The sequence below is a fragment of the Natrix helvetica genome (assembly GCF_964273705.1).
Source record: "Natrix helvetica genome assembly, chromosome: 1".
In the NCBI taxonomy this organism is placed as follows: Eukaryota; Metazoa; Chordata; class Lepidosauria; order Squamata; family Natricidae; genus Natrix; species Natrix helvetica.
This window is the reverse complement of record NC_138548.1, coordinates 230,646,179-230,674,108: the sequence shown is the minus strand read 5'-3', so window position 1 is coordinate 230,674,108 and position 27,930 is coordinate 230,646,179. Positions and strand designations below refer to the sequence as shown.

Sequence of the window (27,930 nt, the reverse complement as noted above, 5' to 3'; positions counted from 1 at the left end):
ATGTTGCAAGGTGAGTGCCAAAGAGCAGAGACACTGCTGAGCCAGACAGATCAATGGTTTGAATCAAGCTACGTGGCATCCTGTATTTCCACTAGAAAGGAGCAAGTTTGAAGTAGCTACCCCTTGTCTCTTCCTTACAGATTTTCAAGGGAGGAAGACTCTGGAAAGTATGGCCTTCCAGCTTCCTCTTAGCAAGCTGAACGTCTTTCTGCCCCCAAGATTCAGAGTGACCTGAACAGTAAACGTGATCAGATGGAGAGTGGGAGAAAATGACTGGAGAGCCCTCAAGAGAAGGAAAGCAACCATCTTTGTTGTTCACTAGCTTCTTCTCCCAGTCCTCAAAGGGATTTGCATTTGCTGTTCTGGAGCTAGTACAAAATTCTGTAGATAATATATCTCTGTGGAATAATGGGTTTTGTGGATGTTGGGTACAAGGCATGGGTTTCTGCATTGCTCTATTGCATGTTCCCATCATTCTCCAGAACTTTAAGGGAAGATGTTCAAAATAAAATGCTGGAATCTCCTACAGCAGAAAAATAGGCCATACATTGTATTTCTGAAAGATGTGTAGTTTCTGGAACTTCTGCTTTGAATACGAGATAAAAGAAAGAGAACTAAGAGGATATAATTGAACTACTATAAAAAGCATAGATAGCACAGGCATATGATAGAAACCACAGTAATGTCATCTGTATTGTGCTATCATCATACAAATGAAGTGAATTATGCTAATTTGATTCATGGTATGACTTACTTACAAATGACACAATCACCTCGCGTGTAAAGTTATTGATCTCCACTGAGGATGACCCTGATAGTCAACTACTGTAGCCTGTCTTTTAAATGCCCCCAGCAATATGCCTTTTCTAAAGTTATTTCACACGTCAGCAAGGAGGGACAAGTATCAGTTTGTTAACATAATTTTATGGCACCTTAAAAGATTAGCCAATGTATCATCCATGAGCTTTTAAGGATTTTGTTTCACTTCATCAGATACATGAAGTCCAGCTCTGGAAAAGGAATATTATATCCCCATTCCTCTTTTGAGGGGTAGGTCAGGAGACAGAGCCAGTCACAGTACAATGGCTGTGTGAAAGATGCAGAGAATATGATGGCGGAGCCCCAAAGTCTGCAGTCTCTCTTCATATGGAATGCCAGAGGTGTCAGGCAGACATAATTGAATTATTTTATGCTATGGGAGTAGGAGATTTGAGAGATTCCGCGGAGGGCATCTGGGAAAAAGCAACAGAAGCAGCTGTCCTTCTACTTTTGAAAATATAAAATCCTGCAGTTAACCAAGGAAGCAATTGTTTATTTTAAGTCCAAGGAAAATATCCTGAGGAAATCCAGCCAAAGACATCCTGGGACATGCAACACTCAATGAGGCTTGATTTCATTCAAGCTAGTTGTTTGCCAAAGGGAGCCCTCTGTTCTTTATCTGTGATCATGTTTCCAATGGAGGAGGAAAGACAAAGGGAACTCGAAAAATCAATGATCTGAAGGGAAGAGCCTAGTTCCAATTCCACCAAGGTAATCCCATTTTAAACGTAAGAATCAGAGACCAAAAACCAGACATTAGGTGGAGAGCCATGATAGGATAACCCAAAATATTTTAATGTCTTTTCTTATAATCTGCCTTGATATAAATCCCAGTAAGGGCAGGTTTAATTTCTGATTCAATCCAATACATTTCTCCCCCAAACTGACATTATCATGGTGGACAGGAGATAATTAAGCACAATCTAAGGGTTACTTAGATAAAACTAGTGTCCCTGCCTTTCCCTCAATTGTAGCAGCTTTCAGAGCTAATCTATCTTAATTCACAACCCTGTCTGATACCCGTTAAAAGCTTACTGACCCCCTTACATCTTTGCTTCTAATAAGATATTTCTTTCCATCTCAACTGATATACAAGTGAAACTCAAAAAATTAGAATATCGTGCAAAAGTTCATTTATTTCAGTAATGCAACTTAAAAGGCGAAACTAATATATGTGATAAAACTCATTACATGCAAAGCAAGATAGTTCAAGCCGTGATCTGTCATAATTGTGATGATTATGGCATACAGCTCATGAAAACCCCAAATCCACCATCTCAGAAAATTAGAATATTACATGCAATCAATAAAACAAGGAATGTACATAGAACAATATTGGACCAGGAGATTTTGGAGCACTTCATGCTTCCTTCCGCAAACGAGCTTTATGGGGATGCTGACTTCATTTTCCAGCTGCCCACACTGTCAAAAGCACCAAAACCTGGTTCAATGATTGTGGGATTACTGTGCTTGATTGGCCAGCAAACTCGCCTGACCTGAACCCCATAGAGAATCTATGGGGCATTGCCAAGAGAAAGATGAGAGACATGAGACCAAACACTGCAGAAGAGCTGAAGGCCGCTATTGAAGCATCCTGGTCTTCCATAACACCTCAGCAGTGCCACAGGCTGATAGCTTCCATGCCACGCCGCATTGAGGCAGTAATTGCTGCAAAAGGGGCCCAAACCAAGTACCGAGTACATATGCTTATACTTTTCAGAGGTCCGATATTGTTCTATGTACATTCCTTGATTGCATGTAATATTCTAATTTTCTGAGATGGTGGATTTGAGGTTTTCATGAGCTGTACGCCATAATCATAATTATGACAGATCATGGCTTGAACTATCTTGCTTTGCATGTAATGAGTCTTATCACATATATTAGTTTCACCTTTTAAGTTGCATTACTGAAATAAATGAACTTTTGCACGATATTCTAATTTTTCGAGTTTCACCTGTACTAAGCCACAAATAGTATTAGTGTGCTGTGAGAACCTATTGACTTCCTTACTACCTCTTTTTCTTAATGAATAATACTGACTCCTGCTTCCACTATTTGCTGGTGCCCCCTTGAGTTGCTAGCAGGAATTAGAGGAGTGTTAAGAGTTCACCTTGAGGTTAGGGTTAACTCATCGCTTGCCAGATCTTTTGCTCAGCTTTTTCAGGAAAATGGGACCATCTGGTCATTGTTTTGCAGGAAGGAAGGCGTTTAAGGAGCAAAAGATGCTTAGAGGCCTGCATTTTACCCCCAATTGCAGAATCTATCCCTCCGTTTGGAGTGCAGACCTTCTGCTAACATCAGTTGCATGCTCCTGAAATGCAGCCTTAAATTTGCTGCTCTCCATTATGGTTTCTGGATGCAATTACAGTAATAAACCCTATGCTGGCTACCTAGGCTATCAAAATTGCCATCATATTGTCAAGTGGTAAAAATGAGGACAATGAATATTAAGAACAAATCACCCTTCCAGGTGGTCCAATCCAGAGATAATTTTAATTTTTAGAGCAGTGGGCATATTTGAAGTTTTGGCAGCATCTTGCAGATGCCAGTTACTATAATGGAGCAATTGCCACAATAGGCCTGAAGCCTTGGATACACCAAAGAATCCACACTCCATATTGTGGATCTGTCTTAAAGATATAAGGGCCAATTTATGCCTGAGTATCTTCCTTAACTATCTTACTTCCAGCTCTTCTTCTGAAGCAGGGGTTATGAACCTATGGCCCTTTTATGATTTATGGAGTTCAACTCCCAGAATTCCTGAACCAGAATTCTGGGAGTTGAAGTCCACAAGTCATAAAGGAGCCATAGTTCCGCACCTCTGTTCTAGAGACTAGAAGCCTGCAACTGCTCCTTTTGCACTTTTAAAAAGATGCATTATTATGACTAATAACTATGAAGATCTAAACAGAATCTCTTAGCCAAATTAAGGATGTAATAAAGCAATTTTCTTGCCAACGAAGGGGTTTGTTTGTAACTGCTACCAGAACTTTTTATTTTCCACTCTAAACTATAACCAATTTGATTCCCTGGAACTCTCATAATCAAGAATTAACTTGATCTGACCCAACTTACCTTCTAAACTAGACAAGCCAGGTGCTGCCACCTGCTGAGGCCTTTGAAGATTAATTATGACCAAAACCAACAGCATTTGAATTATACATTAGAACTAATTTACTTTTTATTCCCTTATAAAGAATAGAGCATTTACTTCAACTACCTGTACACAAGTAAGCAGATGAAGTTTCTCAAAAGGATATTAATTACTGGACAAAGAATTTTGATTCAAACAAACGTTCATTTTCTCATCTCAAATGTCAAAATTGCAAGCTCCTAATGAAAGGTATCTTTTCCATTTATAGTCACAATTCTGATTTTTCTGATTGTATTTTAAGTTTTTACATTCAACTTTAGTTTTTCAAAGCTAATACTAGCTGGAGAGAACTTATTAATAGAAAATCATGAATACACAACTCTAAGGGTATGTTAATACTGCCCTGAGGAGGAAGGCAGACACATACTGATTCAGTTGAGAATGATGAAAATTACTAGTCTATAACTCACAGGTCTAACATAATTAGGGGAAGGGGCTGAACAATCTGTGCACGCTGAACTACTTCAGTACTACCAAGTACTATGAGTTCATATTCATAAATCCATCTCTTGCCAAATGAGTAAACAAGCTTCTCTTAGGTGCCAACAAAACAAAACAGCAGCCAGTTGTACAAGGAATCATCCAAGTTGGCTGGCACAAGATAAATTGGAACTGAGACTCAGAATGTCTCCTTAATTTTTCAAAAATTTATTTTATATGCTGCACTTGTATTATATTTACAGAATCAAGTATTTCAAACACATTTCTAACGAGAGGGGAAAAAATCAAGAAAAATATTTGGTTTGCATGAAAATCTTTTGATTCATAGCTATCAGCTGTTTACCTTTCAAATTGCTGCTTGTAACATCCGTTCTGGAAGGCAATGATTAAAACCTGTAATCGCTATTCTATAGCATTTGGAATGAAACACTAAAAACATTTTACTGGATAAAATACTTGCAAACCACTGAGTCTTTTTGATTTGATAGTATGCAAGAGGAGGATGGGTGTGGCAAGCCCACTCTCAGATATGAGGACTCCCATAAAGAAAAAGAGTTGCTATGAAGTTTTGATGAAAGTTTGAGAGAGCTCTCTCAAAGCTGCTTCATGAAACAATAGATGGTTTCTAAGAGCTGAACAAACTAATTTTTAAGGCTACTTGCATCACTCAAGTTATTTTTTAAAGTTATTTGGAGCATACTTGAAATATATTTATTAATCTTCTACCCCCATCCACCCTTTTAAAAACACTCTAGGGTTAACACAAACAACCATCACTTGTAAATGTATTTATTGACTCAATATTTGGAATTGACATCTTTTAAAACATCTCCTTACATAGGCTTAGGGGGTGGTCTCGGTGCAGCACCCTGGAGGAGAAAAAAAAGTGTTTTAGAAGACATTCATCGAATGTTATTACTAATGATAAATATAACAAATTAAGAACATTCTCATTTCTATCTCAACAGAGATTTCAAATATAGCTGCCTTGTATAACAAAGAATACCTGTGGCCTCTGCCAGTTCAACAAAATGCTAACTGTTTCATTGATAATATGCAATCCTTTTACTTATTTATTTATTTGATTTGATTTCTAGACCGCCCTCTCCCCGAAGGGAGAGATTATTTATAATCTTTCATTTCCTAGTAAATTAAAAAACTGCAGATAATTATTTGCTTTTAGAAATACATTTCATCTAGGCTTTTTTCTATGCCAATAACAGAAAGCCCAATAAACCATAACTATCAGGATTACTTCATTCCAAGATGAAATCAAACAATCCTCATGATGTGTAGCATATCATGTGAATGCAGAAAGGCAAATCCTTAGCATACCTGCTTGTGTGAGGACCATACAAAGTGCAGCCCAGTGGCTGTATGCTGCTATATGCAGATGCTCAGGGCACCATTCCATCCCCAAACCTCCTGAAATCTTTTTCTAAAATAGTCCCCATCACCAACTGTTAAAGTATTCTCTATACACCCCTGGCTTATACAGGCAGCCCTCAATTTACAGTTGTTACAATGGTTCAAAGCTACACAGACTCGGAAAAAGTTATTTCCATCCTGCCCTTACATGTACGACTTGTGTGATTGCAATTTAGGCACTTGACAACGTGCTTGCATTTATGACCAGCTGCAGCATCCTGCAGCCATGTGATTGCGATTTGTGACCTTCCTACCCGGTTTCTGACAAGCAACATCAATTGGGAAAGATGAAATAGCCCAACAACCATGGTAAAATGGTAATAAAATCAGGCTCTATCCTATATTGAGTCACTTAGGGAACACAGTGCTTAGTGACCAAAATTCTGATTCCAATTGTAGTTGTAAGGATTGCTTGTATAATCATGCAAAAATGGCATATTTGTACTCTACCAACTAGATTAGATTTTTTTTTAGTAATAATGCAATAATTTGCAGTTGATCATATACTTACTGCTGGCCTGAACCGGGGAGGAGGAGTGCGGTCCTTCCGGGCCTCACGGGATCGGTTCCTCACCACCTTGCTGTGGATAGCACAGCTAACACAATAGTGAAGCTTCACATAGAGTTTGGGTAGCACGTAGGCTGAGGGGGGAAAAAAAGATAACTGGAAAAGACTACAACAATTCAATTAGATAAAACAGCCAGATTTCTGATTCCCCCTGAAAGTCTATGTTGTAATCTGCCCCACAGTTCCTTTCATTACCATAAAATAATAAATTATGGAATCTAAAAATGAGAAATACAAGCTTCAATATTATTTTACCAAAGATGACATAACGAATAATTATGAACAAATATTTTAGCAACACAACTTAATTCCCTTTCCTCTTAACAATTATTCATTTTAAAGCAAGCTCCCACAAGAAAGATCCTGGGGGAACTCCCTCCCACCCCACAACTTCTATTGCTTCAAATATTGCACTAAAATCAATGGAGTGATTATTTTTGATGGCTAAAGAAAACTTTCCCATCAAACTCCAGTTGAAATTTAAAAGAACTCCCATTTAGAGTCTACCTTTGGTTCTTTGCTGCCTATCTTTTCTTTTAATGGATCTTGAATCAGTCAAAATTACAATGCTACAAATATGAAAAAATTGGATGAACAATTATTAAACATGATTAAGATATTTAATTCTAAGGTTTTCTGTCAGACACAGGAGAATATAGAGTATGTACAATGAGCTCCATAACAGCAATCATCACACTATCTCAAATACAAAGGAAGATATGACTCTTCATTGTAATGTCTTCTCCTTATCCTTAAATTTTCTAATTTCAACTTTACATTGGCAATTAAAACCAGGGGCATAGCAAGAGAAAGGACTTACAATCAAAGACACTCGCTTCAGAGATATCTCTGACTGCAGCTGCTTCTACAATATTTCGGATGACAAACTTCTTAATAGCTTTATCCTTGGGGACACAACGGGCACAGTTGGTACAGCGTATAGGCTGGACATGTCCTCGACCCTTCTTGGCACGGCCATTGTTTCTTCTCTTCCTAGTCTATTTAAAGGAACAAAAATAGATAACAAAATGTTAATAAGAACAGACTGCAATGCAAAGCGATGTGAGAACATGTTGTGGTAGCTCAGGTAATTCTAGAGTCGAGCTAGAAAATATCTTCTAGGAGCAAATGATATTGGTACAGACAGTACTTGCTTCGATAACCAGGAAGCATTGCTATCCTGTCACTAACTCAACATCTCTGTTTCAAAGGTACAGTACATTTTGCATACAGCTTTGATATTGTCCAAGCTTCCAAAGATTGATTGTAGAGCTTTATACATTTATATCTTCACCAATATTCTTTCTGTATATGTGTACACATTCAAACAGAACTATTACTGCCTTTTTTCCCCCGTTAAAAAAGTCAAATGTAAACAGCAGTAAATGAACATATATGTGTATGAGGGATAAGCAAAGATATCCATCTTTTCCAGTAAGTATGTTTAAACATTGGCTTCTTGGGATCTATTATTATAAATACAATAAATTACACAATACAATAAAGAGGCCAGTATTTAAACTGGAAAAGATGGACATTTTATTTTTACACACCTTAGATTTATTTCTTAATATCCTCCCCAGCAAAACAGTCTCAACATTTGCCTCTTACACATGGACTTTTTAAAATAAAATCCTCATAATAATCAAGTAATCAAACTTTTTTTTAAATTGGAGTAGGGTGCTTTTGGCATGCGCCTTTCAAAAAAACGGCTGGGCCACTCCAGGGGAAAAAAAAAACATTTAAAGATGCTTGGGTTATTAAGTTGAACTATCAGATTGTCAACTTCCCACTAAATCCTGTTTGTATAAAAGTGCTTTAAATATTCCTTCACTGGGATTCCCTACCCCACCCCAAGAAGCCAGAATGGAGGGAAGTACATGTGCTATCCAAATCCTAACCCAGCTTAGTCCAGGGCGCCATTTAAGTCCGGCCCGCCCTACTGGAATGGTCTCCCTTAAACGGGGGGCCCTCCAGATGTTTCCGAGAGCGAACCCCATTATAATCCCCAACTGGCAACAGCATCGCAGCCCAGCACGCGAGGAGGCCAACGGACCCGGAGGGGCCGTCCCCCTCCCCCTCGGTGTAAGACCGCGAGCTAAGAACGTCAGCCGTGGCCCGCGAACTCCTCGAGACAAGGAAGGCTTTACCACTGAGGTGACCGGCGGGTGTGTGTGTGATTGTGCCAAGAGCCCCCAAAATACAAGAGAAGGGCGACTGACCGAAAGTCTAGCTTTCCGCCAAGCTTGCTTAAATGGGACGCGTATACCGTGGGCCAAGATTTAACGGAACAGCCACCTCCCCTCCCTCAGCTAATTTCACTGCTGCCTCAAATTCCGCCCTCTGGTTCTCCAGGGCTGGTTTTTTGTCTCACGCGCTTCCCCTTTGCGGCCCGCTACCTCGCGCGCGCGGTACCCACCATTTTGACGGTGAGGAGGCGAAAGAAGGTCCGACTCTTTCCTGGGGATTTTTATATTGCTTTCCTCCGCGAAGCGGAAGCAGTTCACCCTACTTCCTCCCACCATCAAAACTCTTTGATTCTCTCAGAAGGTTTAAGGAGTGAGACTAATACGTCATAGTAAAGGGTGTTCTAACGGAATTTTTTTTAAAAAAAGATTCGTTCTGATTTCTTGGTGTAACTCTGAGCTATAACTTTTCATATATTTATGAATGGGACTATATGTTTTCTAGTTTTCAGCGGAAGCATATTGTACATCGTGAAAATTTGTTGCTTGCCGATATATCCCAGAATGCATCACGGGTACGTAACTTGAATTTATTGCGCCTGCTTAAAGAAGTGCTTATTGGGACTTGTAGTTTTTCTTCTTCTTGAGTTATACCGTAGCGCGTGTGCGAAGAGTTCCACTTTTGTTCTTTTGCGGAGCGTTTACTCACTCGCCTGATGGGAGAGGAACAGAAGCCTTGAAGAATTTGCAGGAGAGTCCCAGTAAATTTTTGCTCCCGTTGTTCGATTTTTTTTTGTAAACTTACATTTTAATTGTCATTTTTCACAGTGTTTGTTGCAATAAATCCAACATGTAATTATAGTTCAGCTTGCATTAGTAGAATTTTTAATTGCTAAACTTTTATACTATTTATAAGTATAAAAGTTTAATATTTTAATATTTTAAAAGTTTAATATTTTAAAAGTTTAATATTTATATACTAGCTATTTGTCTGAAACGGTATAGGGTTTCCTGCCTAGGCAGGGGGTTGGACTAGAAGACCTCCAAGGTCCCTTCCAACTCTACTATTGTATTGTATTGTATTGTATTGTATTGTATACCTTTGGAGTTGTAGGTGGATCTCTAGCACATCCCATAGGAGAAAGCACGTAGAATTCTATTTTGAAGTAGGCTGAATAGAAAATGGCTCATGCTAGGTATCTACTCAAGCAGCTTTGTTTACTAGAGCAGCTTTGTTTACATTGTTTTACCTGGAAACAAAAGCATTACAAGAACGATTGCAGGAATTGGGTATGACTAGTCTAGAGTAAAGAAGGATTAGGGGTGACACGATAGTATTCCAGTATTTGAGAGGCTGCCACAAAGAAGAGATCAACTTATTTTCTAAAGCACCAGAAAGCTAGACAAGCAGCAATGGTTGGAAACTAATCAAGGAGAGACGCAACCTGGAATTAAGGAGAAACTTCCTAACAGTGTTGACAATTAACCAGTGGAACAGCTTGCCTTCAGAAATTGTGGGTGCTTCATCACTGGAGGTTTTTAAGAAAAGACTGGGTAGCTATCTGTCTGAAATGGTAGAGAGTCTCCTGCTTGAGCAGGAAGTTGGACTAGAAACCTCCAAGGTCCTTTCAGCTCTATTCTGATTGTATTACTAAGACTGAAGATAGGTTTGTGGATGATTTGGAATGTGTACATTTTGACAAATTCAGATTATTTTCTGGATTCCTATGTTAATATGATTGCAAATCCAAAATATATGGGCTTTTTGTATATTTGGGAATAAAATGGGGTAGAGAATTATCCATTTCCAGAGCTTTGATGAAGCCTGTTGGTTAAAGGTCTTTCTAATAATAAAAGTGACATTCTTCTGCAATCTGAAGTAACAGTCTGTCTTTTGGGCAGCATCAGAATAACTACGATTGTGTCTTAGAAAGCTGTTTCATAATGTGTTGCAAATAGTGGACAGTGTTCAAACAAAGAGTTTGAAAAAGCAGAATAATATTGGTGCTTTTGAACTTTGGTTTTGGAGAAGACTCCTGAGAATATTGTGGACAGCAAAAAAACAAATAATTGAACAAATCAACCTAGAGTTCTCACTTGAGGCATAAATGACCAGGCTCAAATTATCCTACTTCTGACATATTATACATAGGCCTAACTCTCTGGTGATGTCATTAATGCTAGGAAAGGTAAGAGAAAGAGGCGGACAACCACAACAGCAAGGTGGATGGATTCAGATACAATGGTGAGTGAGGTACTGTTGGAAGGACTGAAAGACCAGGTCAAAGCCAAATGACCATGGTGAAAATCTATGAATGTGATTGCTAAGAGTCAACTACAACTTGAGATGACACAGTGTCATCACTTTGGTATCTCTATACACCAATGGCTGCATCTCAAAAGATCCCTCTGTTAAAGTACTGAAATCAATGCAGACTTAAGTTCTGCGGTGGGCATATGAGTTTCTATACATTCAACATAATTATTGGTATGATATTCTTGGTGTGATGAGTACATAAATTGGCAGAGGTAACTGTTAACCATTGATCACTAACCCTAACCCATTTGGGAGGGAAAGGGTGAAACAGTTGAAGTACATAGTTCTGACATAATTGATACAAAAGTATTGATGAGCAAAAAAAGGAATAAGAGACAATAGAATTGTTACAATATAATACCATATAGTATCCTTATACTATATAGTGTAAGAATATAGTAGTGCCATATTCTTATATAGTACCATATTCTTACTTAGTACTTACTTAGATGGCTGGGAACAGATTATAGCATGGGAAGGATACCTGGAAGTTTAATTTTTATGTGTGTTATCCTATAGTGAGATATTTTATTTTGCTAGTATATAATTTCATATATAAATGATTATATGTATATATACACTCATTTTTCCTGTATTACTATTTTGAGAATTTAAATCTTGGGTGAAAATTTAAAAATGACGTACTCTGTATGGTAATAGATTCTGAAAATACTGGCATCACATCACAAAAAAATGGAAAATCGAAGTAATGAAAACCTGGTCCTTAAGGTGGCCCTCTATCATCAGGTAAGGAGAGCTCATAAAGCGAAATGCAGATACAAATTCAATACATTTTCTACCTGCAGTACAATAATCAGACATTCCGCCTGAACATTTGGCAGTATGAAAATAAGCTTGGGAAAGCCATGGTGAGCTTTATATACGAAAGGGTACAAATTTGTCTTTGTGAATTTCCAAGGATATACCAGGGAATACTTAGTGTTGGATCTTTATTTTGATGAATATTTACATTTTGGTGCAATCTCCAGTTTCAAAATGAGTGCCCCAAGTGAGGGCAGATTCAACATGTTGAATCATCATCATGAATCATCATCAATCAATGATTACTACAGCAGTTGGCGACTCACTGAACCCTGCACTTCCAACCTCATATAAATTCTCACATTGGTACAAACCATGCACAAGGGCTCGGTTTACATCTTTATTCGGCTCCGTATTATCAAGTAAGTAATCAAAAATCAAACAAAAATCATACATAATGCACATGCAGTGCTAAACTTCCAATAGAATATAACCCAGCCACAACAAAATACCCCCCTCCCAATTATTTGATTAATTGGAAACCCGTTTTTAAACACAAGCCAGAATATTTCTTCCCCATACGCACTTGTGCAAGTAGTGATCAATAGGGAAAATGCTAGGGAAGCCACAAACGGGAGAAAGGACTGCTATCTGCTTCTGAAACTGACAACTGCTAGGCACAACAAACAGGATCAAGATGACAGAGGGTTAGCTTATAAATTACTGATTGTAACCTATCATTTTAAGTATGTACATATAGCCTAATTTCAAAAGCTGGCTTCAGACTCAATCATTGGCAAAAATAAATTTCTCCCATCCAGCTGCCTGCTGGCTATAGGTGTAAAGCCATCAGGGAAAAAAATGGATTTTCATGGTTAATTAACTGGGTTAAGACATCCACAAAAAACACTAATCCATCTCTACAATTAATTAACATGTGTGAACCAAGCCAATAAGTGAACCCATATCATCTGACTGGAGCTTTTTGCCTCTAATGCAGACACGTGGAAGCCCTCAGTACCATCATTCCTGATATTCTTCTAACTAAACTAAATCAGCTAGCTGTACCTGACCACAATTGTAAATGGATCATAAGCTTCCTAACAGACAGGAAGCAGCAGGTAAAGCTAGGCAAAATCACATCAGGTACTTGTACAATTAACACAATTAACACAGGAGCCCCCCCCCCCCCCCCCAGGGCTGTGTGCCCTCTCCACTTCTCTCTATACACCAATGGCTGCATCTCAAAAGATCCCCCTGTTAAAGTACTGAAGATTGCAAATGATACAACAGTGATTGGTCTCATTCGAGACAACAATGAATGTGCATACAGATGGGTATTTTTGAACTAGCCTGGTGGTGCAACCAGAACAATCTTGAACTTAATACACTCAAAACCATAGAAATGGTGGTAGATTTTAGGAGAACCCCCCCCCCCTATACTACCATCTCTTACAATACTAGACAACACAATTCAACAGTATAGACCTTCAAATTTTTAGGTTCAATCATATCTCAAGACCTAAAATAGACACATAACATCAAAAACGTCATCAAAAAAGCACAACAAAGAATGTTCTTTCTACACCAACTCAGAAAGCTCAAACTGCCCAAAGAGCTGCTGATTCAGTTCTATAGAGGAATTATTGAGTCTGTCATCTGCACCTCTATAACTATCTGGTTTGGTTCTTTGACCAAACAAGACAGACACAGACTTCAACGGATAATTAGAACTGCAGAAAAAACCATTGCTACCAACCTGCCTTCCATTGAGGGCTGTGAAAATATCTACAGACTCCTTGCATCCTGGGCATAAATTGTTTCAACTTCTACCTTCAAAACAAGGCTATAGGGCACTGCACACCACAATAACTAGACACAAGGACAGTTTTTGCCCGAATGCCATCACTCTGCTAAACAACTAATTCCACAAATTATTTACCAAGACTGTATTACTATTCTTCTTCTCATCCTTCCAAGTACCTATCTCTTCCCACTTATGACTATAACCATATTGCTTGTATCTTTACAATGTATATTGTTTTATTTGTTTCCTAGTATGATTTGATTGCTTATTAGTAACCTATGACTATCACTAAGTGTTATATATTATGATTCTTGATAAATGTATTTTATTTTTCTTTAGGCACACAGAGAGCATACGCACCAAAGACAAATTTCTTGTGTGTCCAATCACACTTGGCCAATAAAGAATTCTATTCTATTCTATTCTATTCTATTCTATTCTATTCTATTCTATTCTATTCTAACAGATTATCCCATTGACCTCAAAGTTCATACGGAGATACAGCATATTGAGCTGTGTGTGGAATGTGAGCCATTTATGCATGTTCTGAATCTAACTTTAAGAAAACATTCAAGATGCCCCTGCAGCTCCAACCCAAACATCCCACTTCGAGGCTAATGTTTATTTTGGTTCAGGTGGCTCTCTAGTTCGGGTGAAACAAGTACTTCGTGCAATGGAAATCAAAGAGCTCGCATTTAAGTCCCGCCAGGAATACTTGGCGCTGCCAAGCGTCAAAGTCACCCTCAACTATTTCCACCCTTTCCATCCCCACCCCCCACAGTGCTGAGCCGCGTCAAGAGTTACAATGACTGGCAGCCCGATCCTCAAACCAGTTAAACAGGAGCCTTTGGATTTAAGCCGGCTTAGTCCTATTGAGCGAGAGCTAAACCCTGGAGAGGCCCAGGAAGCCGAGAGGGGGGATGCGGTAGCCAAGGGTCCATCCTGCTCCGCCCTGGATTAAAAGCCTTGGCATCTGAATGTTATGAAGGGGTGGCGGGATTGTCTGCGGGGCTCGAGATCTCCGGGGTCCGCGTGGAGGCAGGAGTTGTGGGGAGCGGTAAGTTTAAGGGGCAGCCGGGCGAAGGGAAGCCGATGCATCTGCAAGGGCGGGAACGGGGGAGGGGGGGTTGCGAATCAGGCGGAGTCCAAAAACAAAATCTGGGTGGGGAGAGGAGGGACGGGAGGGAAGGGGAGGGGGGCTTTCTCGCTGACTTCTGTAGAGTTTTTTGGGGGGACGCCCCCCGCCTCTTTGTGAAGTTAGGCGGCGGGGCCGCGGAGTCCTGAGAGCGGTGAGCAGGGGGACGCTTTTGCGGCCCTTCGACGGAACCCCTTCGCTTCCTTTGTCCAGTACGGCTAGTTCGTCACTGGCCCTCCTACAGCCAAACGCAAGGAAGGAACGAAGGGAGATAAAGGGGAAAGACAGGAGATAAGGAAGGAAGGAAGGAAGGAAGGAAGGAAGGAAGGAAGGAAGGAAGGAAGATAAACGAGAAAGACAGAAGTTGAGGAAGAAAGGAAGATATATGAGGAAGGTAGGAAGGAAGAATAGAAATGTGGAAAGAAAGGAATGAGATAAATGAGGAAGGAAGGAGATAATGAAGGAAGGAGATAAATGTGGAAAGGAAGGAGAGAAATAAAGGAAGAAGAGAGGAAGAAGGAAGGAAGTAAATAGATGAGGAAGGAAGGAGAGAAATAGGAGGAAGGAAGGAGAGAAATAGAAGGGAGGGAGGAGAGAAATAGAAGGGAGGGAGGAGAAAAATGTGGAAAGAAGAAAGAGAGAAATGGAAGAAGAGAGGAAGAAGATGAAGGGAGGAAGGAAGGAGATAGATGAGGAAGGAAGGAGATAGATAGGAGAAAGGAAGGAAGGAGCATGGGCTTCATTCTTCCTTCTCTTTTTCTTTTTTGACAACAACAAAATGCCACTTTTGCTTTGTATTTTATGGTGAAGAAAGGAACAGGGAACTTTCCCTGTGTCTCGTTAAACAAGACTGAATAATGGCACAGGATATGGGGAGGGGGGAGTTTGTTCCATCAGGCCATTTTTCCCCTCCAAAGTTCTCTAGCCTCCCAGAGGAGAAAAAAAATCAATCAAACTTTGTAATTGAGAGAGGGAGGGAGAGAGAAAATAGAGATGGAGCATCACAGGATCCAATAAAAATCCTGCCCCCCCCCCCATCTCTCCAACTGACTTTTCCAGTTTTCTAATACCTGTGTAGATTGAGGGGTGTCAGAGCGTGATGCATGATGGGGGGTTTAGCCCCCTAACTCTGCAGAAGGATTTTAAGGGCTCTGTGAACTTAGCTTGCGCTTGGTGTCTTCTTCAGTTAACATACCTCTGTAGGTTTTTTTGGTCTATTATAGCTCACCCAATAAATAAAGAAACCACAAACGCCAGGGAAATATTTAGGCAACACTCATCATCACACATCTGATGGCTCCAAGAAATACATTCTCCAAGTGATAAAGTATCGATTGAGAATATTTGATATTTGTTCCCCCCCCCCAAACATATGCACATTGTCATAAGTGGAAGGGGAGAGCGTATGCATTTGGTCGGCCCATCATTTCTCCAGTGTTGCTGTCAGAGAATATTAAGAATAATTAGCTGATAACCTAATGCTGCCCTGGTATTTATTTATCCCAACCCTCCTTCCATGAATGTCGGCATAATTTCTAATGTTGAATTTTTCCCCTTACTAGAGGGAGCCCCCTTGTGGAGTACTGTGAAGCCATTACCATGGGAACTCCACAGCACTGTACAGTAGAAGCCATGTTAAGGCAGTACAGTAGAAGCCATTTAAGGCACAATAGGCTGTATATCTTAATAGAACACAAACACCGAAGGGTGTTAGGGGTGTCTTACCCCCCACAGTATTTGTTTCCAGAGAGTAAGTAATCTGTGTACCAAGTTGGGTTGAAATTGCTCAAGGCGTTCCAGAGTTATACTGGAATACATACAGACACACACACACACAGCCATTTAGATAGACAGACAGACAGATAAAGTACAAATGGCCTAACATGGGGCTTGTCTCTTGGTGATACTTAGCGTAATAAAGGCTCCCAAAAATGTGAGCACCCAGCTATTTTTCAAAGACAAAATGTGTAAACAGTGTTCAGATGGCCTCCCTTTCTCTAAACCTTGAAAGGCGGCTGATTCTGGGGTGTTTTCATCCCAGTGGACACCTTGCAGAACTATTGATGCTTCAGGGTCCATAAGCCTTAGTCACCACGGCTATGGCTAGAAGGTACTGGAGCTGATGCGTCAACACTTTTGGGAGGCACTGGATTGGAGGAGGCCAGTGGGGAAAGTTCCTCTATGTTGATCTGTGTTGTCAGCCTTGGGTAGTAGATGTTCAAAGTGTTTAGAAAGAGAAGGGATGGAGTTTTATCTTTCCCTTGTTCCCTGAGCCTTTTTACTAAAAATAACAGGCAGGAAAACTTTGTGGGCCATGTCATAGTAGACAGAGCCTGAAGCAGCAGTGGGTTGCACATTTTGTTACTACCGGTTCGCCCCATGTGTGCCTGCCTGCTTCATGTGAAGTGGGCACCCGGCCTTCCATGCATGCACTTTGCTCACACATACGCCTTCTGCCTCAAAAACATGCCTAAATAGGATGGCATAGAGCCTGGGCGGGTGGGAAGGCCCACCCGCGATTTCCGCTACCAGTTCGGGCGAACCGTTCCGAACAGGCTGAATACCCACCTCTGGCCTGAAGGCAGAAGAAGAAGCAATGCATGGAAACTTATCAAAGAGACATCCAATTTAGGACTAAGAAGAAATTTTTTGACAATGAGAATGACTTGCCTCCAGAAGTTGTGGGTACTCCACAAGGTTTTTAAGAAGAGACTAGGCAGCCCTCTGTCTCAAGTGGGATAGGATCTCCTGTTTGAGCATGGGGGCTGGACTCCAAGTCTTCTGTTGTTCTGTTTACAGAGCTGGTCTCAAACTCTTCGATAGCTAACCAGGGGGGAAAGCCTTAATCAGAAATGACAGAAACCACTCATAGTGCTTCACTCTCTTTGGTTATCAAAGCACAGGGCCTGGCCAGAATATTTGATGAATATCATGTGCTTTTCTGAAAACTGAAGGAAAGATACATAGTACATAGATGGAGAGCTGTAAATCTGCTTGTACAGGAGAAAGGTAGGACTGTTACACTGATGCATACATTCAATGAAATTGAGGTGTTCCTTATTCCCAGCCCAAAATGGACATGTTCTGGCAGAAACTGTGTGACTCCTGGGGACCGCCTGGGCTAGTCCCTGCAATTGTATTAGCCAGATTTCAGAAGTGGTTTGCCCTTGGCTGCTTCCTAGGGCTGAAATGGAATGGCAGGTCCAAGGTCACTCAACTGGCTTTTGGCTAAGGCAGGACCAAAGATTCCAGTCTCCTGGTTGTAAAATGGGCCAAAATTCACTTAACAACCATCTTGCTTAGCAACATAAATTTTGGGCTCGGTTATGATTGTAAGTCGAGGACTATCTATACATGCAGTATGTAAGGAGATATTCCCCAATTAATGAACATAACTGGGATTAGAAACTGCGTCTCTAACCACCAGCATGGTCATAAACCAGAAAAATCATGTGACTGTAGTGATTTATGCTGGCAATTCTCATTATGGGTCATGAATAACAGTTGTTGAGTCATATCACTTGATCACAACTTGTGACTTCCTGCTGGTTTCCCCATTGACTGTGCTTGACAGAAGCCATCGGCAAAGGTCACAAAATGGTGACCATGTGACCATGGGATTCTGCAATCCTTGTAATTCTGCATAATTATATGTATATTATATAATATAATATTATATGATGATATGTCATGCATTTTAAATTTAGTTCTGGGTCTGTAAATGTATATATGGATGTGTATGCCATATCTGGCATAAATATGGCCTAGACCAGTGATGGCGAACCTTTTTCTTATGGCGTGCCAAAATTGTGTGTGTGTGCGCTTTCATGCACGCACGCGTGCCCCCACTGATTCAATCCTTCCCCGCATATATGTGCAACCCCACCCCACCCCAAGCTCCAGGGCTTTCCTGAAGCCTGGGGAGAGTGAAAACGGTTTTCGGAGGGCCGTGGAGAGTCGTTTTCACCCTCCTCAGGCTTCAGGAAAGCCTCCGAAGGCTGTGGAGGATAAAAAACAGGTCCAACAGGCCAACCTGAACAGTGACGTGCAGTCAGGTGAGGCAAGTGAGGCACAGCCTAACCTCTCATCATCAGGGCAGCGAGTCATTCGATGGGAAACTTGCCTTTTGGGAGGAATGACCCAGCTTGGCTCCCGCTTTCGATCTGCCGCCCAACGACTGAACGGAGAAGCGAAGAGGCAGGAGAGACAAAGCAGGAGCCAAGCCGAGTCATTCCTTCCAAGAGGCAAGTTTCCTATCGAATGACTCGCTGCCCTAGACTCGACGGGGGGGGAGGCTTCCTCTGCTCCCCATCTGCACTGCCCTCACCCGACAAGCGCGCCCCGGATTCCGCGCAGCTCTGGCGGGCGGTGCCGTGGCCGAATCCCAGGGCGGAGGGCGGCAGGTCGCAACTGAGCATGCCTGACTGTGGAATTCTGGGAGTTGAAGTCCACAAGTCTAAAAAAATTGCTGCCTCACTAGCTATAAACCTCACCGCACGTCACAGAACCTGAAGTTCAGGAACAAACTTCTGGTTGGCCCGTTGGGGCGGTTTCTCGTCCTCCACAGCTTCTGGAGACTTTCCTGAAGCCTGGGGAGGGTGAAAACAGCCTCCCACGGCCCTCCGGAAAACCAAAAATCAGGCTGGCCAGCGCACCCATGCGCACCAGAGCTGATGACTGGCATGCCAGCAAATATGGCTCTGCATGCCACCTGTGGCGTGCATGCCATAGGTTCACCATCACAGGCCTAGACTCTGCCATATTTAAATACTGTCGGTCAGTCTGTTCAAGAGAAGGTCCCGAAATGAATGATCAACCATCCTCAACTTCATCTGTCCCAATTTTTTGAAAAGAAGAAACCCAAAGGTTTATGTACACAGTCCCAAGCTCTTTGGAGGAAAAGAGGAGACACATTTATAAAAAGTTGTTTTATGTTTGTTTCTTTCCAGGAAGAAGCTCCAGATAATTGGGCTAGAACTCTGAGCTGGTTACCGATAGGCTGTGGCTCCTGGCATCAAGCCCACAGTTGTGTGGAGTATTATTTTTTTTAGCAGCCGTTGGGTGGATTCAATAGCACAGGAGGGCAAGGGTGTGAAAATAGGGGAGGCTCCCAAAATAGCAAGACAATAATGGGGGTTAGGGGGTGGGGGAAGGGATAAGCCTGGATTTGGAAATATCCCCAGCAAGATAAAATACTTGATTTGAGTAAAGAGGTGTGTGACAAACTAAGTGTGTGAGGTAGAAGTTCAGGCAACATTTGACAAGGAGGCGTGCCTGGTACAGAAAATGGAGAAGGTGCCAGCAGGGCCGGGATCAACAGAGGCATCAGAACAAGCAGGGAGGGAGCATTTTGCCATTCAGCCTAGGATCAGATGGGAACTACCCCATGGGGCAATGTTACAGCCGGAGAACATGCCTACCCAGTGGTGGGAATACCTGAAGACTCTGCCTTCTCCGGCCATGGTATGGGGCAGCCCAGGCCTCCCGGATATGACTTCTTGGGATGACTTGATCACTTTTGAGAGAGTGTTTGGAGTCTGTCAGTGGCCTAGAGGTGACGGGGTAACCAGGCTGAAGCCGGCATTCAGGGCAGAAGGCCAGCAAGCGCTGAGCGGCAAGAACGCTAGAGGCAAAAAAGCCTGTGGGAAAGTCAAGGCCATCTTCCTGCATGAAAACCTGCCCAGCACGGAGCTACACCGCCAGTGCTTCAGGCAATTCTGTTACCAGGAAGCCAAGGGGCCTCGGGAGGTCTGTGGCCGCCTGCGGGAGCTCTGCCATTGCTGGTTGGAGCCAGAGCGCCGCACCAAAGAGCAGATTGTTGAGCTGCTGATTTTAGAGCAGTTCTTGACCGTTTTGCCTCAGGACATCCAGAACCAGGTCAGGGAACGTAACCCAGAGACCTGTGCCCAAGCAGTGGCCCTGGCCGAAGGCTTCATTTTGCGGCAGCAAGAAGAGGAGCAGCAGGAGGTGCAGGTGAGGCCTGTTTGTTCCAGGACAAGCAGTAGGCAAGGTGCTGCTTCAGACCTGGCCCCCTTCTCCCTCTTCCTATGACATCAGATGTTACGTTTAGAACATGTCCATGTCAGGCTAGGAAATTTATAGCACTTCTCTTAGGTTGGAATTATGGCTCCTGTCAGTCCCAGATTAAGAGACCAATGCTGAAGGATGGTTGACCTCTACTCAGTCTGTTCACCTTTTTGTTTAAAAACGTGCAGTAATGGCCAGTGGTAGGATTCAAGTAATTGAACAACCGGTTCTCTGCCCTAATGACTTCTTCCAACAACCAGTTCACCAAACTGCTGAGAAAGTTAACAGCCGGTTCTCCCAAAGTGGTTTGAACTGGCTGAATCCCACCACTGGTGACGGCTACTATTGCCTGCATAAACTAGCAGCAAGCAAACCTTTTCATGTGAATAAAGAGAAAAAGAAGTTGTTAGATCGGGTGAATGGATGAAACAGACTCAGTGACCACAGCTCTTTATTAGACAACTATTTACAAATCCAGCTCCGGCCTGTCTGACAGCTAGCCTTTTTATAGGGAGCTGTCAGACAGCTCGGGCAATCGGCTTGGAGTATTTTCCCGCCGGAATGGAGGACCTTGGTGGAGCCTACCATTGGGCTGTCATAATGTGATCCCCCATTAATGGAAAAGACCCTTTTCTTTCCTATTTGACTAGTTTTCATCTTCTGAAACCTCAGGTTTCCAAAACAGGCTACGAAAGCTGGAACGCTGAGAAAAAGCAAAATGGGAAATATAATTTGTCCAATACAGGTAGTCCTAGACTTACAACAGTTCCTTTAGTGACTATTCAACGTTACAACGGCACTGAAGAAAAATGATATGACCATTTTTATCACGACTGTTGTAGCACCCCCATGGTCACATGATCAAAACTCAGATGCTCGGCAACTGGTTCATCTTTATGACGGTTGAAGCGTTCTGGGGTCATATGATCCGCTTTTGCAACCTTCCAACAAGCAAAGTGTTGTGGCCCAGCAGCGGCTGGCTGAGCAGTTGGTGGACTCTGACAGCTAAGACTATTATGAGACTGCTCTGGAGGATGAGGAAGACTCTGGAGGGTGTTTGGAGTCAGAGCAGGAACTAGAGAGGCCTGTTGGCCACCAGGTGGCATCTGAGTCAGGGAGCAATGAAGAGGAACAGAGGGAGGTTGTCTCTGATGTGCGTATGCGTAGAATTGATAGGAGAAAGGAACAGCTGTGGAGAAGATGTCATAGAAGGAAGTAGGGGCAGCTGGCTAAGGGCGTGGCCCCTCCCAAAGAGTTTATAGGTGGAGCGACGGGAGGGGAATCTTTGCAGGAAACAACAGTCCATTTTACTAGCCATTGAGAAAGCATTCTGTAAGTTTAATCTTGGGTTCTTGAAGATAGCTTTCTAGGCTCCTAGCCAAGAGGTGGCTTTATCTATGTAATTAGTCGTGGCTGACAGCCAAGCTGGTGTCTGCATATTCATTGGAATCACGGGACAGAACACAAAGTCAGTGGGGAATCCAGATTTACTCAACAAGCATGTTACTAACTTAGCAAATGCAACGCTTAACAACTGTGGCAAGAAAAGTCGTAAAATGGGACAAAACCCACTTAACAAATGTTTCACTTAAGAACATAAATTTGGGGCTCAATTGTGGTCATAACTCGAGGACTACCTGTATTAGCTTCTGATGGTACAGAAGTAGCAATAAAGAAAGAATGTTGCTGTTTTCTCTGATGGGCGCTAAATGCTCCTTATTAGGGCATGGCCTGATGGGGTAGACAGCCCAGTCCTCCTACAAACTCATCACTATTGGGGATCCCCCATGCTCATAGGGCTAAAGAGGAGTCAGCAATGTTGGCCCTCCATTTTTGGTGGAGTCCAACTTCCATCTTCCCCCACTAGTGACAAGTATTCCATCAGGCTGGAAGGAAAACTGAAATTTAAGAAATCTGGAAGGCTTACTCATTTCCCGCCCCAAACTACTGAGAAAGTCCCCCAATTCTGCTTCCAAATGCTCTCTGCAGTTGTAACATTGCGCATACATGTCATTCTAAAATATATATAAATGGTTGCAGAAGTGGAAGTTGCATCCTTCAACATGGAGAGAGAGCATTTCTACCAAATAAATGGAGCATAATAATACATTATTATTGTTAGGTAAATTCAGGTCATAATGAAAGATACTTTACTTGAAATCTGGAGATGCTTAAACGATGAAGGGGAGTGAAATATAAAGTTTCACTATTTCCACTAAATATTGTTGAAATATACAGTATGAAAGCAGTTTTTATTGTTCTTTCACCTAGTTTTGTTTATAAGATTTCATTTTTTATCATTAGCTGCTTATCACTCTTTTATGTTTGCTGTTTCTATTTCTGTCTTCAGGGAAACCTATCAAGGAGGGGGGAAAATAGTTGTGCACAATAGTTTGGTGATATTGGAAGTTATTTACCTTGGGATCACACAATATTCTGATTCCTAAGACATGATTTGCAACATAGAATGGATGATTTAATGTACACAATACAATAACCCAAACCAAACAAATCACATTATGGCACACAGAGATTGTGTGAATCCAGCCAGCCATTCTCCCCTCGATCAGTAAAACTTGGGTGCTGGGAAAATGCTATCATCTCTCAGACTCCTCTTGCCCTGGTTAAAATAGCCCATAATACATATAAAATGCAGTTGTACTCCAATTTGATTGGCAGGGGTTGTTTTTTTAGAAGCTTGCATAGTATTCTTTTTAAACCTCAATAGCTGAGATCAGCTGCCCAACTCCTTGAACCAATGTACCCTGTCTACAGTCCAGTACACCTTCAGCCATCATGGTTCTATGAACTTGACCTTCATTGTTATTTCAGGGGACTCGACCGTCTCAAGATGTGGCTGTGGATTTTTCAAAAGCACGGAGAGTGTCAGCGGAGGTCAGGCAGCAGCAATCGGGCACCCGGAGAAGGAGGGGGGATATTGTTAACCTCTCAATGGGTAAGGACATTTTTAGCCTCAGGTTGCAATTTGCTGCTTTTGAATAGCTATGAATTGATGTCTTCATGGAGCAGATGGCATTCTTAGGACAATATGCTGTAGGAAGGATGGGGTGGGAATTGTGCTAACGGAATAAGAGCTGGAAGGGACTTTGAATGTCTTTTGATCCCTGGGCTGTGGCCAACTAGTGGATCTTGAGCCTTTTGGAATCGGGCCGTGGAAGTGGTGGGTGAGCGCACGCACTCCATTTGTGTGAGCGCAGGTATGCATGCCCATCACTTGCACAAATGGAGCCACGTTTGTGCTTGTCTACCACATGCATGTAACCATCTTTCTCCCCTACTGGTCCGCAAAGCCGAAAAGGTTGGGGAACTCTATTCTAGTCCAACCCCCTGCTCAGTTAGGAAACCCTATACAAAAATATTATATCAAAATATTACAAGTATAAGAACAGCATATAAAATTGAAAAGGGGCAAGGAATGTTCAACGTGAAATTAAAAGGCAGAGTGAGAGGGCTTTCAGGGTGCTAACAAGCCCCACGACTGTGTGCCCCTCTGTGCCCCGTAAGTAAGAGCGCAAAGCCATGTTTTCATATCTTTATGGAAGCTCGGGAGAATGGGGGCTGCCTCACATCTGGGGGAAGAGTGTTCCACAGAGGTGGGGGGCAATGGCAGAGAAGACTCTCTTCCTGGATCCCGCCAGTGGAAATTCTTTAACAAATGGGATCCGCAATGTACCTTCCCTGCCTGATCTGGTGGGAGGAGCTGATGTAACGGGATGAAGGTGGTTCTGTAGATAATCTGGCCACATGCCATGCTGGACTTTAAAGACCTTGAACTGGAGAACAAGAATATTTAGAAAAGCACCTATGATGGTTAGGATTGTTGTTGTTAGTTGCGAAGTCATGTCCAACCCATCATAACCCCATGGACAATGTTCCTCCAGGCCTTCCTGTCCTCTGCCATTCTCTGGAGTCCATTTAAGCTCACGCTGACTGCTTCAGTGACTCCATCCAGCCACCTCATTTTCTGTTGTCCCCTCCTTCTTTTACCCTCAATCTTCCCCAGCATTAGGCTCTTCTCCAGTGAGTCTTTCCTTCTCATTAGGTGGGCAAAGTATTTGAAGGGTTTAGGGTTAACCCTAACCCTATTAGGTGCCTACCTCCTCCTTAGCCATGATCTGTGGGGCTGCATTGTGATCATCTTTGTCTCCTTACAGGTGTCAATATAGCTAGCGAGCTGGAACAGCAGCATCTGGAGTCCAAGGAAAAGGGGAGTGTGGCAGCCCATCCGGTCTCAGGGGGAACCCAAAGGAGAGAGAAAAGCCATGTTTGCATCGAATGTGGCAAAAGCTTCACTCGCCCTTCAGATCTGGCAAAACACCTGAACGTTCACACAGGCGAAAGGCCCTACCTTTGTGTCGAATGTGGGAAAAGCTTTAGCCAGCTTTCCCACCTCACAAGGCATCAGAAAATCCACTCGGGGGAGAAGCCTCACATTTGTTCCGAGTGTGGAGATACCTTCAGCCAACGAGCATATCTTGTCAGCCATCAGAGGAGTCACTCAGGAGAGCAGCCCTACCACTGTTCCTATTGCCAGAAATGCTTCAGCCACCAGTCGGCCCTGAAGATCCACGAGCGGAACCATATGGGCCAGAAGCCTTACGCCTGCATTGACTGTGGGAAACGGTTTGTGTCCTCCTCTTCCCTCACGACACACAGAAGGATCCACACGGGAGAAAAACCCCACGCCTGCGGGGTGTGTGGGAAAAGGTTCATCCAACACTCCAACCTGGTCTCCCACCAGCGAACGCACTCGGGGGAGAAGCCCTTCTGCTGTAAGGTATGCAGCAGGAAGTTTGCCTACCCTTCGGATCTTACCCGGCACCAAAAAATCCACACAGGAGAGAAACCTTACGCCTGTGATGAGTGTGACAGAAGATTCACCAGGCTGTCTGATCTCATTACACACCAACGTATCCATACGGGGGAAAAACCGTACCGCTGCCTTGAGTGTGGGAGAAGATTCAGGCAGAGGGGCGTGCTGGTGAAACACCAGAGGTGCCATTCAAAAGAAAATCCAAAAGGAAGTGAGGCTCTCCAGACCACGGAGTCCCAAGCTAAAAGTCCATTCAAAACTCATGAGGTCAAACTGGTGAAAGAACTGGGAGATCAGGAGGAGGAACCTAGCTTGATTCTCTCCCCCAGCCCCTGATGCCCCTCACTCTTATACTGCTGCTTACAGAGGGATCAGTCATTCTATAGGATAAAGAATCAACTCCTTTTTCTGTTCCTACTGACTAGGAAGTGGACATGAAGATTGACGATGACAACGACGACGACGTAATGAAGCTCATCGTGCTCTCTGTTTTATAAATCACACTCCAAAAAGAGAAGGGGCATTTATAGATGGAATTGTAACTTCAGGAGAGAAAAAGCAGGAAGAGTAATCTTCCTCTATTATATGGCTGGTTTTCCTTTATCTGCATACAGTAATTTTTTTGAAGCAGCTTAAATAATGCAGATGACTCTGTGTGCAGCAGTTGGAGTAAACCATTTCCAAGTAATTAACTGTCCTTTGCTAGCCAGGTAAAAGAGGAATAGTTCTCTTTTCAGAAAGAATAGCTTCCGGACAACTCAAATGAGACAGAAACTTGACATACCTAGTATGTTCAAGGCTTGGTTAGGACAATAATTGATTTTGCTCTATATGGTGATTTAAATGCAGTTTTTCTCTGCTTAGGAAATATCAGGAAGAAACTGGAAAAGCAGACAGATCATCATAAAGTCAGCAGGCCTCAGGCAATATATAGGAGCCCTGCTGGGATAATAATATGAGCTGGTAATCTTTCTAGATTGGCAACTATGATAGCTATGTGTCAGTTTCTACTTCTTTATATTAAAACCGAAGCAGCTGTCAATCCTTCTGGGCTACTGGATGTCATCCTCTCATTTCTGCCCTAGCTCATCTCCAGTAGAATTTGAAAGATGAGGATGTGATAAGGATAAGATTTTTTATCAGGTTGGGCCTTTGGCACCATCTAGCCCAGTGATGGCTAACCTTTTTGCCATTGCATGCCAAAAGCGGGGGGAGCACAGGGGGGGTCGTGTGCGGGTGTGCCCACACCCATAATTCTAAGTGCACGACCCCCCGCACATGCATGTTTGACCCCAGCCTCCCCCCGCTTTTGGCGCACGATGGTCCCTTTTTTCGCCCTCCCCAGGCTCCAGAGGCTTTCTAGGAGCCTGGGGAGGGCGAAAATAGCCTCCCCTCCACCGGAGGCCCTCCGGAGGCTTCAGGAGGCTTCCCTGCAGCCTCCAGAGGGCAAAAAATGGCCCTACGGGCAACCCGGAACTCCATTCCTGAACTTGTGGTTTGCACATTGGGTTGTTTTTCTCTCTCCGGAGGCGGCCAAAAATGAAGGCTGAAGTCAGCTGGCCAGCACGTGCATGTGCTCTGGAGCTGACAGAGCAACGCCTTGTGTGCCCTAACAAATGGCTCCGCGTGCCACCTGTGGCATTTGTGCCATAGGTTTGCCATCATGGATCTAGCCTAAATGGCCACATATCTTTAAGAGGTCAGAAAAGGCAACTTTCCCAGCTTGTGACTAGAAATTATTGAAAGAAGCTTTTGTAATCATGTTAGTTGTGGACTGCACCATTAACTCTAGTATGTCTTCTGAGTTACACTACCTAAAGTTTTATTCTGAGATTCATTTTTATAAATTATAGCAAGCAGACAACTCCCCAGAGTATGGAACTTCATTGTTTGTTCCACTCTTGCATGCAGTCTGACGGATATGATCCAGGCAACAAACATATCTCCCAGTTATAATATTTAATGAAGGAAAAGTCATGGATGAAGCTCTAGATTGCAGAGGGAGATGTGAGCAAAAGGAGGAATATGTAAATGTGGTTTGTGCATTGTGGGGACTTTTATAACAAATGAGCTCACTTTTTATTGGGTGCTGCTACTTTTCTTTTATTGAGCCTGGCTTCAGATATAGACAGACAAACATAACTTGCTCAATTGTATCTATAAATGGTTCTGGAACTGTAGGAGGCAAAATACTGTGTTTCCCCCAAAATAAAACAGGGTCTTATTTTCTTTTGACCCCGAAATAAGCGCTTGGCCTTATTTTGGGGGGGTCTTATTAATTTTGAGGTGCAGGAGGCAGCGAGCGTGGTCACCTCATGGCTGCTGCTGTGTTGCAATATTTTTGGGGGAGGGCTTATTTTTGAGGGAGGGCTTATTTTAGGGCATGCACTCAAAAGCCCGATTGGGCTTATTATCCGGGGAGGTCTTATTTTCAGGGAAACAGGGTAGA

At 42.6% G+C, this 27,930-nt stretch overlaps 2 protein-coding genes across 2 annotated transcripts; one reads left to right on the top strand and one right to left on the bottom strand.

Annotated features, from left to right (window-relative positions):
• Nucleotides 1–5,190: 5,190 nt before the first annotated feature.
• RPS26 (ribosomal protein S26) lies at nucleotides 5,191–8,985 on the bottom strand. Its single transcript, XM_081932848.1, has 4 exons — nucleotides 8,833–8,985; nucleotides 7,234–7,411; nucleotides 6,357–6,487; nucleotides 5,191–5,286 (listed from the first exon to the last, which is right to left on the bottom strand). The coding sequence occupies exons 1-4, from the start codon at nucleotides 8,833–8,835 to the stop codon at nucleotides 5,251–5,253; spliced, it is 348 nt and encodes a 115-aa protein (XP_081788974.1). The 5' UTR covers nucleotides 8,836–8,985; the 3' UTR covers nucleotides 5,191–5,250.
• A 10,797-nt stretch (nucleotides 8,986–19,782) lies between these two features.
• Nucleotides 19,783–26,523, top strand: LOC309383664 (uncharacterized protein). Its single transcript, XM_081936465.1, has 3 exons — nucleotides 19,783–20,593; nucleotides 23,480–23,603; nucleotides 24,823–26,523. Exons 1-3 carry the CDS (start codon nucleotides 19,907–19,909, stop codon nucleotides 25,815–25,817), a joined length of 1,806 nt encoding a protein of 601 aa, XP_081792591.1. The 5' UTR covers nucleotides 19,783–19,906; the 3' UTR covers nucleotides 25,818–26,523.
• Nucleotides 26,524–27,930: the final 1,407 nt, after the last annotated feature.